The 13,743-nt window shown below is 44.6% G+C and overlaps 2 protein-coding genes across 2 annotated transcripts in view; one reads left to right on the top strand and one right to left on the bottom strand.

The window, feature by feature from the left end:
- Nucleotides 1–198: 198 nt before the first annotated feature.
- Nucleotides 199–2,412, bottom strand: aanat1 (arylalkylamine N-acetyltransferase 1). The gene is made up of 3 exons (XM_070827771.1): nucleotides 2,265–2,412; nucleotides 1,699–1,853; nucleotides 199–504 (listed from the first exon to the last, which is right to left on the bottom strand). Exons 1-3 carry the CDS (start codon nucleotides 2,410–2,412, stop codon nucleotides 199–201), a joined length of 609 nt encoding a protein of 202 aa, XP_070683872.1.
- A 232-nt stretch (nucleotides 2,413–2,644) lies between these two features.
- The window catches only part of ube2o (ubiquitin-conjugating enzyme E2O), a 44,046-nt gene continuing 32,947 nt past the window's right edge, over nucleotides 2,645–13,743 (top strand). The window contains exons 1-2 of the mRNA XM_070828437.1: nucleotides 2,645–2,666; nucleotides 4,473–5,011. Coding sequence (XP_070684538.1) covers nucleotides 2,645–2,666; nucleotides 4,473–5,011 — 561 coding nt within the window. The remainder of the gene's footprint in view (nucleotides 2,667–4,472; nucleotides 5,012–13,743) is intronic.

Raw genomic sequence — 13,743 nt, 5'->3', positions numbered from 1 at the left:
TGGACCGCAGCTCGTTGTTTTCGACTCTCTGCAGACTCACAGTCACACCTCCAGTGCCTGCTGAAGAAGGCTCTCTGACAGTAACGACACTGAAACGCTGCACTGGACAAAGCTGCTCAGACGTCCCCTCATACTGGGGGGTGGGTCCGACCTCCACCACTGATAGCCAGGGAGAATCCACGTGAAGTCCCACTGTCCTCAACAACCACTGTTACGACGCATGAAGGCGTGGCCCCTGACTGGGTAGAACATCTCGATGAAGGTGAGGGGCCCCACTGTGATGTCACTTGGGCCCTGCACCTTGAAACCCGACTTCCTGTAGAAGGGAACCAGGAAGTCTTCACACATGAGCACAGCCCGGCGTACGTAGGGCAGGCAGCGAAGGTACTGCAGGTAACGCCACATCAGGATGGAGCCTTTGCCCTGCTGGCGGAAGGTCCGGTGGACGGCCAGGACGTGGATGTGGACGGTGGTGCCGTGGGGCTTGTGGAGAGTCAGAGCATCCTAGGAAACGGAGAGGGAGGGGGGAGATGTAAGAGCCGGCACATGCTGTGTTTTACTTAAAATACTGATACCATCATGTCAAAGGAGTCCATGTTGAGTCCAGTTTTCTGGGAGACAGATGCTGTTTCAGTCTATTAAAGCAAAGCAGTGTAACTAGACACGTCTTTTCTCTTGAAGAGAAGCCCAATAAATATTGATATTGTTATGTAACTAACATTATTAAGAAAATATGCTGATTTTATGATTCCTCTCTATTGTTATATTAAGTTATAGCGTTTTCTGTCATCCTGTGAAGATCACTTGTGGCTACAGTGTCCACTGTAGAGGTTACATATGATCACTGTAAGCTCTGATCCATCTCAAGTGTCAGCCACCAGAGTCACAGTTAGGAAAATTAGGCAATTTGAATGTATCTCCATCAATGGGGAGACGATGCTATTTTCTAATGCCCACACACTGACATTTGGAGCTTCAGAGTTGCATCAAAAGCCTTGTTTCAACATTTGAAAAGTTGTTCAGTTGTAATTTTCCACACTATAATTTGTGGCCTCTTTATATTCTCAGCACAGAGTGAATCTTTTGCACGTCTCTGCACATTTACACGTATTGTTATTGCACAGTTTACCTTACAATGGTGACATTTAGATTTTTTTATGCTATAAAGTTGCACATTATTTTAATATTTTTTTATCTTAACAGTTTTTTTCCTCATTATAATTGCACATACAGCCTGAATATTATGCATCTCAATGAGCGTGTGAGAAATAAAGCTCTTGAATCTTGGAGACTATTTCAGTTTAGCAGCAGCACAGAGATGCTCAGATAAATTAGTACATTAGTAGTTAGACAGTAGGATTTTCAGATGTATCACAGTTCTCTATCAGCAAATATCTTTTTCATGAGGACTCTTGATCTCTTGGACTAGACGCCACAAAACTGCTAAAATGGTATTTGAATTAGAGGCCACAGTGGTGAAGCTTACTCCCCCCAGTCTGAACATTTTCCAGTGAGATTTAGGTGGATCAGTGTAACATTTATTCGCACCCACTGAATTTCTGAACACATTAAAGTGTGAATATGCCCTTAAATCTTTCAAAATCTCCTCTGTTAATCTGTTTTGAACCTCGTTTTGGGTTTGCCTTGCCAGTCAGCCTGAGGTAAATCACCGTCCAGGTGTCCACTGCTCTGTCTTACCAGGGTAAGCCTCTCCTGGTCCCACAGTGAGCCGATGATGAAAGCCACCAGACGTCCCTCCTCGAACCAGCCAAGAGACAGCTCAGGGCACAGGGTGAGGAAGTGACGCACCTCGTCCAGGTGGAGAGGACACTCACCGGACACTGAGATGAAGGCTGTGTGGAGGAGGAGGAGGAGGAGGAGGAGAGTGGTGTTATCACGACCAAATAATACAGATAACGAGAAAATGGGCATAATGTTCCCCTCTGTACTGCACCACAGCCAGGGATGTGGCACCTGAATTCACATGATCTATGCATATAGGAAAGAGTTAAATCACCATAGTAACTTAGTTTGTAGTGGGCTACACACCACAGTGAGAAAGTGTCAAGACGTGGGCTTTGGAAAAAGGAGAAACTTTACTGTAATTTTAATTTGTGTAATGCTGTTATATTAGACTCAGCAAATGTTGCTGTTTCTCCTGTAAAAGAAATTGTTTCTGTGTGCGTAACCATGCCAACTGAACAACTGAAGCGATTAAGACAGCCATGATAAGCGATGTTATTCAGCCCAAAGAGGGTGCTTACCTTCTCTCTCGATCTCGAACACACTGATGGCATCCTCCGGGCTCAGGGAGCGGAACTCGCTGGCCGGCAGCGTGTGGCGGCGGCCCTGCGGCACTGGAGAGCGCATGTGGAGTGTCCTCATGAACGGAACTGCGCTTACCACTGACATGGTTTACTTTTCTTGCCCCACCAAAAGATTTTAAAGTTAAGCAAAGGATCCTGAGCTGAGAGCTGACTCTCTTGCTCTCTGCTGTTTAACGCGAGTAGGCTGCCTCCGCGTCTAGAAGGCTGATCCGTGCGTAACAGGACCGTGCGTAAAGACTGAGCAGAGAGCTGCGCGCCGCCGGTATTTATACCCTCGCTGCGCAAGGGTGGCTGGTTATAATCCTGAAGCAGGCTGGATGACCAACACATCCATCCCCCGTGAGTAAATTGAACAATAAACATGTTTTGTCCGGGTCAGGAGGGATATTCGTGTGCTGAGAATGATCCTCGTCATGCCACCATCAGATCCGCAGATGATTTGGATTTTACTGATCATGTGTTGGACTTCCCACACTAACATATAACCGACCTATTATTAACAAGAGTAATTACAGGTGTAACATCCAATTAAGTGACTCGCTTGGGTTACAGAGTGGATGATAGTGTGGTGAAGATAGATTTAGACAGGTAGGAGCTGCTCTGGTTGGTTAACCATTAATGTCAGTGTGAATTAATGTTTTCACACTGACAAGATCCAATGCTCTCTGATGGTGTTGCTTAACTGGGCCATCTTAAGGACTCAGCTTACCACTCTTCATGTGATTTCTCTGAGGGAGACTTTCCACGCTTTATTTTCCAGATCTGTAAGAGGATTACAGGATGTGTAGGCGTTTGTTTGTCACCACCTCAGCCTTCAACAAGCTATGTAAAGAATTTCAAGTAGCCGTTTGGTTTTATGGACAGTCGCTGTGTTTAAGAGGCAGTTCCCGTTAACTCACAGTGACGCCAGGAGCAGGTGAACTCCCTGGAGGGGTCACAAGGCTGCGAATAATCTCCATCTCCAGATAAACACTCAGTTTAAATTGTGCGATGCTTTTCCAATATTCCTGGGATCAATGTTTTTGTGAGGAGTCCCAACAGGTTTCCCAACAAGTTGCCCAGAAGAATTGAGTGTTCATACACAGCATGTGTTGGTGGTGCTGGGGTTTATAATAGGTATTAATTCACAATAAACAGACAAAACGCACAAGCCCAATTTAAAAACACATTTTCCAAACAAAATATGTGTTTTGTTTAGTTGAAATCCAGTGTGAGGGGATAAATAGGGGTCGAGAAATCAGTTACGTTGCAGATCACGTGTCAATGTAATTAATCTCTTTAAATTTAAATAATGTATAAACAAAATGTACAGTGTAATATGCAGACATTTAAAGATTTCATCAGTATTTAGGAGGTCTTGCCCTGAACAACTGAACATTTATTTAACAAATGTCATCATACTGACATTGAAAAAAATAATAGAATTTTTATCATTTTTAAGAAATATATTCCATTTACTGTAGATCTCCACATGGATATTTAGAAATAAGATTATTATTAATCCTATTGTTTTTTCCAAAAAGGAAACCTGAGTTTTTGGGTGGGAAGATTAATAAACTCAGCTGCACATTGTTAAGTTGAATATGTTTATCTCTGTTTGTTTTTGTTTGCTTTGTTTCATTATCTATTTTGTTTGCTTTTATCTTTTTCTCATTGTCTGTGATCCTAGTAGTAATTGTATGTTCAATATTCAATAAAGGCACCTTAGGCCCTGTTTTTGAGTGGATTTTTCCTTTAAAACTCCTCTTCATTTAACAATATCAGCAAATATACAAATCTTTCAGCAGCCAGATACATGATGCATTAATGTACAAACAAACATCACCCAAATATAGAAATAATATGGAATGTAAATAGTATGATATAATGTATAATAGTAATATATTACACCACCAATAAGTTCATGATATGATATAATATGATGTGATATGATATGATATGATATGATATGATATGATATGATATGATATGATATGATATGAGTGTGTGGATGTCTAATTATGACTTAACCAGGTGTCTAACAGGCTGTGGTTCACACTGCCGCTCAGCGGTGAGGGAGCGTCACTGCGTCATGACGCTCTCACTCTGCGCTAGTTACGCAGCCCTCCGTCAGCGACGTAAACACGTGCACTCCGCTGCTTCCAGGTTACAGTTTTTTTCAGCCCACCGTCATCCTCGCGCTCCAGCATCCCTCCCTGACAACAGCAGAGATGGCGGAGCCCGTAGCATCGGACGCGGCGGCGGCCACCGCGGACGCATCGGAAACGGCAGCGGCAGCATCCCCGACCCTGGGCCTTTCTCCCGCGGCCAGCCCGGGCTCGGAGCCTCCATCCATGGCTCTGTCTCCCACGGCGGACGGCTCCCAGCGGCTGCTCTTCTCCCACGACCTGGTCTCCGGGCGGTATCGCGGCTCAGTCCGGTTTGGCCTCGTACGGATGATCCACGGTGAGGAGGATTTTAACTCAGACTCGGACCTCGATGATGGCGGAGGGAGAGGCGGTGGCGGCGGCGGTGGTGGAGGAGGAGGAGGAGGAGGAGGAGGAGGTGGAGGAGGTGGAGGAAGAGTCCCATGTGGTTCGGACACTGAGAGCGCCGTGGACACCCCTAGTCGGCCTCTCGGTAGGGGATTTGTCCGCGTCCAGTGGTACCCTGAGGGAGGCAAGCAGGACATCAGGGAGACAAAGGTACCACTCAGCGGCTAACGTGTTAACTGTTTACTCTGACTCTGGGCTGCTCCCTCAGCCTGACAGGAGGGCTGCAGAGGTTTTAGCTGCCTGTTGTGCTCTTTTTGAGCAGATAAGCCGACCTGCTAGCCAGCCAGCGACGTGCTTCACCTAATCCATCTGCCTACAACGCACAAACCTAGCTGGCTAACTGGGTAGCATTCAAGCACATATGCTAGCTAGCAGTTTAGCTCTTAGCCTCATGTCACTCAGCTGGTGTTGGCAGGCTAAAGGGCTGTTCCACCTCACTGAGCAGCTAATTCACTGAATATACACTACTGAGTGTCCGGGTAGCTTCTTCCCTGTTTATAGGTGTAACTACATGGTTTTGGCAGGTGCACGTCCCCAATAGGAACTTGATACCCATCGATTAGCTCATCCTGGGCTCATAGTGGTTCCTCAGCTGGGTGTGACTTGGCCTGAGACCAAGCGCTGCCAAGCTCTGTATATGACAGCAAGACCAGTATCATTGCCATAACATCTCAGTTCCTCATCTCAGATGCACCTGCATCCCTTTAACAAACCAGTTTGAGCCGTCATGCTCAGTGAAGAAAGCTGTCATCAGAGTCACTTTGTGTTTACTCTGCTGCAGCTGAACACAGTCTCACCTCCAGGAGAGCCCAAACTGCTGCTTAGTTAGTCAGAAATTAGCAGGAAATTAGTTGGCAGCTAATTTAATAATTGATTGATCAGTGTTAAGTTAAAAAGACAAACTGGTTCTAGCAGATCGTCTGTGAGAATATGTTGGGGTTTTGGGCTATTGGTCAGACAAAACATGAGGAAGATGACATTTCAATCATTAGCTGTACCCTTAGTCCACATAATTTCTTCTCTCTGGTCCAATAATGTGTCAATCGTTCATATTTTCTAGGGCTGCAACTAATTATTATTGCCATTATTCATTTACTTGATTAGAATTTAGTCTGTAAAATGTCAAAAACTTACCAAAATCCAAGGTGACGTTTTCAATTAGTCTGTTTTGTCCATTCAACAGTCCCAAACAAAAACGTTAACTGCTAACAAAATCTCAAAATATTCACATTCGCTGGCAGCTGTGAATCTTTGGCACATTTTCACATAAGAATTATTGTTCATCGATTGCCAAAATGGTTGCCAATTAATTTTTTGCTGATGGACTGAGGTAATATTTTCTGATTTCTGTTTTTCTTTATGATGAATTTAGGGGCGAGGCTTGTTTCAAACAACCTGAGCATGAACGTGTAGAAATTTCTGGATACTCACAGCCCAAATAACACATAATAAACAATTAACATACCGCAGTTGTCCAAACCTTTTCCGAGCATCTATGGACATGATGTGAAAAGGCTCATTCGGGGTTTGACAGGGTCTGAGATTCTGTAACTGCATCACTTTTCTGTAACTTGTTTGGTTACAAATCCATCATTTTGCCACTGCAAGTGTGACCGCTTCTTTTCAGTTGATCGGTGAACATAAATATTATCTGTAATCAAGACGGTTTAAAAGGCAGTGTCAAGATTTCAGGGTAACTGCTGGTGAAAGTCGATTCTCAGAGACACAGTGGTGTGTACATCTGTTGTCTGTGCACATTTCTACAACCAAGTAATGAATTATGTTGTAGTTGGTGAAGAAATGGGGAAAATCTGTTGTCACGTACAATGTCCAGGGCATCTCTAGATTTCTACTGGGCTTTGTGGAAAAGGGTCACAGGGTTTAACGGAGGACGGGTCTGGAAAGAGCTCAAACGCGCTTGTTTCAGAGACACGGGATGGGACCAGAAGGAGCTTGTTTTAACGCCTGCTGTTGCCTTGCTTTGTTCTTTAGGCTAAATGAGTAAAGTTCTGGTCATTGAACCTCTGTCACAACAAAGGCTCCGTTAAACAATGACACCGATGTTTACACACCACATGGACTGTTAATGCTGTGTCATTACCAGTCACTGTCCCCAAACGGTCTAGTGTGAGCTAGTGTGCACACGTATGGGCTTCATTTTGTGCTGTTCTTGTTTATAGCTTATGTAGGTTTGTTATGGTGTGTGTGTGTGTGTGTGTGTGTGTGTGTGTGTGTACAATAATGTGATTTCTCCTTTGCTTATGTGCTTGCACCACTTGCCCTGACTTAGCAGGCTCTATCTCTTAGCTGCACGTCCTGAGAGCACTGTGAAGATACTAATTAATTATTCATGATTACTTCCTGCTGTGTGCAAAGTTGCATATCTTCAAGATAAGATTTCCACAAAATTTTCACTTGTTCTGCGGGGCAGCGCCGCAGTTAAAATGGTTTCTCTCAGGACCAATCAGTGGAGGCAAAACTGATTTTTGAAATCAACTTGGCCAAACTTGTCAAGCTCTCTCCTGAGGTTAATAAAACTTGCTTCTCCACAGCAAAACTAGGATTTTTAATAGGAGTTTAGAGCGCAGCAGCAGCCATTAGGGTCTAAAATGATTAGTCTAATGCACTCTTAGTTTCTTTTTTGCCCTCTTATAATGAATTTCACCTGATCAAATGTAATTTTCTTAATGTCTTCCAGCTTAAAGTAGGCAGTGGCACCAGAAGGATTCATGAACATACACACGTTTAACATTGGCTGTGTGTTTTACCCTGCGTTGTGCTCCAGTCGTTCTTGGACTAGTAGGGAAATAAACAAGAGGAGCCACCCTGATGAAAATCTGTCAGCACTGAGACCTCAGACCACTGGTATTATTTTTGGGTGAGCCCATGGAAAAGACGTGTGACCAACTGTGTCTGACAGAAAGTTTATCTGCATTTCGCAGACTCCATAACACCGTGAACATCAGTACATCACACAGCAACCACACAGGACACACTCCCTTTGGATATGGTGTATGTGAGGAAGGGAGACGGCAACACAAAGCCACCACAAATGATGCTCCTCATGCTGTAGTGTTCTCATAATATGTCATGACACTAAATGTGACTCTAAGCAGTCTAGGGACTCTAAATAAGCAATCTAGCTAAATGAGCAGCTAATTAATTAATTAAGAAGTAATTTCCTGTGTAAACAAATGAAATTATGTTTTGGCAAAATGAGAAAACAATCATCTGTGACATTTTAAACCTATTTTTCACTAAACACATGGCATACCGCAAAACTTTTTTGGAACAGTGGAGGCCAACGACGGATGTTTTGACTTACCCTGCTATCACATCGGCTTTGCTCTCCACCGTTCTCTTTATGTCCATTTAGAAAGATGCGATACAGACACTGATTTGATCTACTCTCTCCAATTGATTTTTGTATCAGTGTCAGGTATTGGATTAGCCAAAAATAGACACTCATATTTAACAGAAAGTGTACTATAGCGCAGTACTCTATATCACGATGAAATTAAATAGACTTTGACAGAGGATCTGTGTCGCTCACTTTGATATCTGAGCAAGTTTAACATACTGTAGCTTAATGAAAATCTCTCCTGAGCCGTATGGCTCTGCTCTTCATGAGCGTGCAGCGTGTACAGGGAGAGAAATGACAGTACTGAAGTTCCTGGTAAGTTTGTTCTGTCGCATCAATGCACACAACACACATAATGTGGGTCAGTGGTGGCAGTCATTAGCTAAAGCACAGTACCGTGCTGTGGCTGCATTGTCTGTTTGTAGCAACTGCAAAAACAAATTCCACCTTCAAATTTGCACAAACAAAGTAATTGTGATTGAGCCCAATGTACGGTCATTCTGAGTCGCTGACTCTGAGACGTGCTTGTATCAGCAACCCCTAAAGAGGGAAAGGATGAAGTTCCACCAGTAATCTTGAAATATCTGCAGCTCACTGCCTCCCTCTGACATATCACATTTTTTTCTCCTTATGAAATCTTAATAGCTGTCTCCAGAGGAAGTGACGGGGCTTAGATCTGCATCTCAGTGCAGGTACGAACAGGGACACCCTCAGTTGTTGTCAGCTGCACTGCTCGCAATTTCCTCGCTGGTTTCGAGCGAGTCAGTCGGGAACATGGCTGACTTATTTTCATTGCCTGCAAGGCTTTAAAGCGGACGCATAGAAGGCCTGAACGAGCATGCAGAGTGTTTTCTTTTTCTCTGCATAGCGGGCATGTACTGTTTCTATAGTGTATTGTGTATTGTCTTATTGTTTGGTCACTATATACCCGCCACAGCAACTCATCCTTTTCTGCTGCGAAGGCACACAGTTAGGACCAGTTGGTGCAGCCGGCCCCAGATGCTCAATGTCTCTGAACCTTGTGTGTCTTTTAATAGGAAGAATGAATGCATAATTCTGTAAGGACACTGCCTGTGCTTTGTCAGTAATTCAGCACTTTGGTTATGGATCAAGATGATTATAAGGTTATTAAAAGGCCTCAGCTTACAGAAGCTTATAGAAGGCAGTGACGGCATGAATCAAATAAACCTGTATCTGGTTTGGTGGTCTTTGTGATTTCAGTCTGGTAGCTACACATGCTTCCTATCCAGGATCATGCACAGAAATGCGTAAAAGTTTAGAGTCGATAAAAGATCAGATGAGCTGGCATGACCTTTAACACTTAAAGGTGTTGAACTGCATCTGGACATTGTGGCCTGGCGTGTTTATGCTACATGGGCCTGTGAAGGTACGAAGAGGTGGAGTTCTTTAACATGCAGCCTGTGTAGTGAAGGATTTTCTGTACTTGTGTGCATCGCAGGGTTTTGGTTACCATGGCACCCGATTAGATTTTTCTTTTTCCAACTGGTGATTTTGATGCTTCAGGTTCATTTTTGTGTTAATTTTCAATGAGTGTTTTTCTCTCTAAGGGTGTGATTTCTTTTATTGACGATATATATTTTTTTGAAACAGATTCTCAAACTAAAGCGACTTGAAGAAAACCTCTCATTAACTCTCTGAGCACATCAAAAACCAGACTTGTGAGTTTTACTATACGCCTCGGTTCTCTGCCTGCCACAGTCCCCAGTCAGCAGCACCAAACACACACCTGGCCTTGTTGCTGCAGCACAACCTTGAAATTTCCATCCAAGGACAGAAGTGCACTGCAGCAGGTAGCTAGCCATAGGAGTAGCAGTGCAGCAGGTGATTTATCAGTCGTGTGGTAACTCAATGCCCTGCTCTCACCCCCAAAAGTATTGTAAACCAAGTCCTGGTACACATGGTGTGGTGATGCAGCGAGCCCACCCTGCTGTGCTCTGAGAAGCTGGGTGTCAGGGGTCGGGCTGAGCTGTGACGCCCTTCTCCCGGGGTGCAGCAGCCTTTGTGACCGAGCAGGTGGAGCGGGAAGAGGCGGCTTGTGTGGCAATAATGATGACAGGGAGGGTGCAGCAGGACTGACTGCTGCTGCTGACTGTACTGCAGAGAGACATGGCGAAGAGAGGGGAAGGGAGAGGGGGGGGGTTGTAAAGTGGGTGGAGAGGCAGCGGGGGAAGCAACTTGGAAAGCAAGTATTGAATACCAATTTGAAAATGTCACCGGGGTTTTAAAACCATAAGGAGAAAGTAAAATGAGAATTAAATGAAATCCCTTGATTGGAAAGGAGGTAAGGAGACAGGCAGACAGTGTGGTACCAGATGGCTGTTATGGTAATGTGAAGGCTTTTAGTCCTTGAAATGCTAAGGTGCCGCCTTCTGCTCTCTGAGCCATTTAAAATTCGTTGTCTCTTCTGCCGTGTTGTTTTACAGGATCAAATCCTAGTTTGGTGCTCTGCCTGTTACAAAGTTAGCAGCATTACACAGCACATCCCAGAGCTGCACATTCCTCAATGCTGCCTCCATCAGATTGCTGTGATTTGTGTTTAATAAATTCTACTTGGCTGCGTGCGGGTCCGTGACCCCACTGTCACATTTGGAGTAACACTGATGTTTTGTATTCTGTTTCATACTGAAATCATTCAGATGCAGCTGACACGAGGAGGCCTGGACAGTAGAAAGTAGTGTAGAAAATGTTAGATAATAAAATCCATCGAGTCTAATGCTTTATGAAGTGAACAGGGAGACTCCAGGGGGTTTATTCCTTTTACCCTTTGCCTTGTATTGTGCTAATAGTCTGTTTTTGTTTCAGAGACACCACCTGCTCAGCTCGACCGATTGTAACCACAACCAGTCGTTTAGAGAAGCTTTCTGTACAGCTCACTGGGACAGAAAGAACGAGTTTGTGTATGTGTACATGCAGTTTATGACTGAAAAGACATTAAATGGTTGCGTCAGGTTTCTTGACAGCCGTAGCATTAGGGTTAGATGCATTGCTGTGACCCTCATCCTCCAGTAATCCTATCATGAAAAAGCATGGTGTCATCTATCAGCTATCAGTCTCTTTGGCACCTGCTTTTTTTACTCTGGAGGTAAATCTTTGGGTGAACTAAAACAATTCAACATAACTTAATTGCTCTTGTAACAGTGAAAATGGTCTTCCGGTACTGATTTTAAGTTTGGCTACTGATAATGAATGGGAGGCTATAAAAATCCATAACACAAGGGGGTAGGAGGAGGGAGAGCACACTGCAGGTGCTGGATGGTCTGACCGCAGGGTGACTCCCATCTGTCAGTCGAGCCCTGCCCCCTGCCCCCATCCATCCAACTAGACAAGTGTGGCCACACCCCCACTGACCGACCGAGGAGATGCCGCTCCGCCCAACAGGGCTGACTATTGAATTACATTTGAGTCACTTCACCGCACAGATATCCTTCAGCTCCCATCCATCCTCAGCTCTTGATCACAGAGACTGTTTTTATTCCTATCCAGTCCTTGGCTCTCCGAAACATCTCAGCTGCAAGATTAACAGGCACTTGGAGGGAGATCATCGTACTGCTGAAATGCTCTTGCTGTTCAAGGCACAATACATTTTACAGTACATTCTTTCTTTACCACAATGGTGGTAGTAATAATAATAATAATAATAATAATAATAATTAAAGCTGCAAGCAGCGTTGGAGGGCCCTCGCACCTCCGTGCACGTCGGGGCGTGCGGCGGCTCCGTCCTGTTGTTGGACTCCGACCCTTCCACGCGATAAAACAGGGATTTTACCGAACAGAACATCAGTGCTTCTCTTCTACAGCTGACTCAATCAGTGAGTTTGTTTATGTCATTGTGTTACTTCGATGCTTTTAATGGTTAGTTTGGATCCAAAGAAATATTTATATAGCACACAACAACACAAACATACTAACCGAATGAGGCAGCAGCAGAGCAGCAGCTTCCTGTGTTCTGTGTGGTAAAATCCCTGTTTTTGTGAATGTAGTCTGGTGTGTGTGCAGAGAGCGATATAACGGCTGTTTGTGGTTAAACCAAAAGGATCTTCCAGGTCTCTCTCTGTAGGGATCCTTTCCATGATGCTGTCACACACTTAGAATAACACTCTGAGCCTGTCAGTGGATCAAACAAGCACTTTTAGTGGACCTACTGTGATCAGGTGCAGTTGGCAGTCGACTGAGGCAAACTGGACCAATTGAGCAACTGAGCTGCAGTGAAACGAGGAAAGCTTCAGTGTGACTGCAGGATTAGTTGGTTCTGTCATGAGGAAACCAGCTGGAGGTTCCTGCAGGGAGACTCTGACCCATGTGACGACGTGACACCTCATCGCTTCACACCGTCGCATACTAAGAGCAGAAAATGGACTGCATGTGTCGTACATCCTGATCACACACCTGAACACAACACAAGCTGATTTGTAACGCTGCAGTAGGAAATATTACATTATAATTCTGGTTGAAATAACCCATTTTGTCACTACAATATTTATTTGAAGGTTTCCTTTAAAAACAAATGTGTCTGAGTGCTGTTCCCTTTGTGTTTAGATTTTTTTTGGCCTGTAAATGCACCAGTGATGATATCTAATTATATGAAAACACACTTTGTCCGTGACTACTCAATTTAAAAGAAGAGCTGGAGCTGGAGGCAGGACGTGGTTAGCCTAGCTTAGCATAAAAAGTGGAAGCAGGGGGAAACAGCCAACCTGGATCTGTCCAGAGTTCAAAAACACACCTGTGAACACCTCTAAAACTCATAGACAAAAACACGTTGTGTCTGGGTTGAGTGTGAACACAAACAGAAATGTAAAAATAACACAGTGGTTTCAGGGTGAGTTAATATTTAACTATTTAATATTTAATTTCTAATTTAAGTTTTTTATTTCAAATTATTTCAGATTTTTTGTTTGTTTGTTTTTTGTATGTTGGATAAACTGGAGCACCCGGAGAAAACCAGTTTAAACACAGAGGAACAGATCAGATCCTGACAGACAGATCGCTCCCGTCTGTCAGGACATGAAACTGAACCTCCGTGTCTTGTTTCACGCCTCCTTATTTTTCTGCTTCTTGTTCTTGTACTGGCGGCGGTGTTTCAGTGTTAGAGCTTTCTTGAAGCGCCTCCACAAAGATGGCTGGCCAGTGACTTGGCCCTCCCCCAGTGGGGCGACCTCATCAATGACTTGGCCCTCCCCCAGTGGGGCGACCTCGTCAGTGACTTCGCCCTCCCCCTGTGGGGCGACCTCATCAGGGACCTGGGCCTCTTCAAGTGGGAAAACCTCCTTGTTGACTTGGGCCTCCTCCTTTGGGGCGACCTCTTCGGTGACTTGGGCCTCCTCCTTTGGGGCGACCTCCTTGTTGACTTGGGTCACCTCCAGTGGGGCGACCTCTTCGGTGACTTGGGCCTCCTCCTTTGGGGCGACCTCTTCGGTGACTTGGGCCTCCTCCTTTGGGGCGACCTCTTCGGTGACTTGGGCCTCCTCCTTTGGGGCGACCTCTTCGGTGACTTGGGCCT

This window comes from Pempheris klunzingeri, chromosome 3 (assembly GCF_042242105.1).
Source record: "Pempheris klunzingeri isolate RE-2024b chromosome 3, fPemKlu1.hap1, whole genome shotgun sequence".
NCBI lineage: Eukaryota > Metazoa > Chordata > Actinopteri > Acropomatiformes > Pempheridae > Pempheris > Pempheris klunzingeri.
This window is presented reverse-complemented; position numbering and strand designations above follow the sequence as displayed.

Coding starts and splice junctions, on each gene's coding strand:
- aanat1 (XM_070827771.1), bottom strand. CDS start 2,412: ATGTCAGTGGTAAGCGCAGTTCCGTTCATGAGGACACTCCACATGCGC. Junction 1,854..2,264: donor GTTCGAGATCGAGAGAGAAG/GTAAGCACCCTC, acceptor TCCTCCACACAG/CCTTCATCTCAGTGTCCGGT. Junction 505..1,698: donor ACCAGGAGAGGCTTACCCTG/GTAAGACAGAGC, acceptor TCCGTTTCCTAG/GATGCTCTGACTCTCCACAA.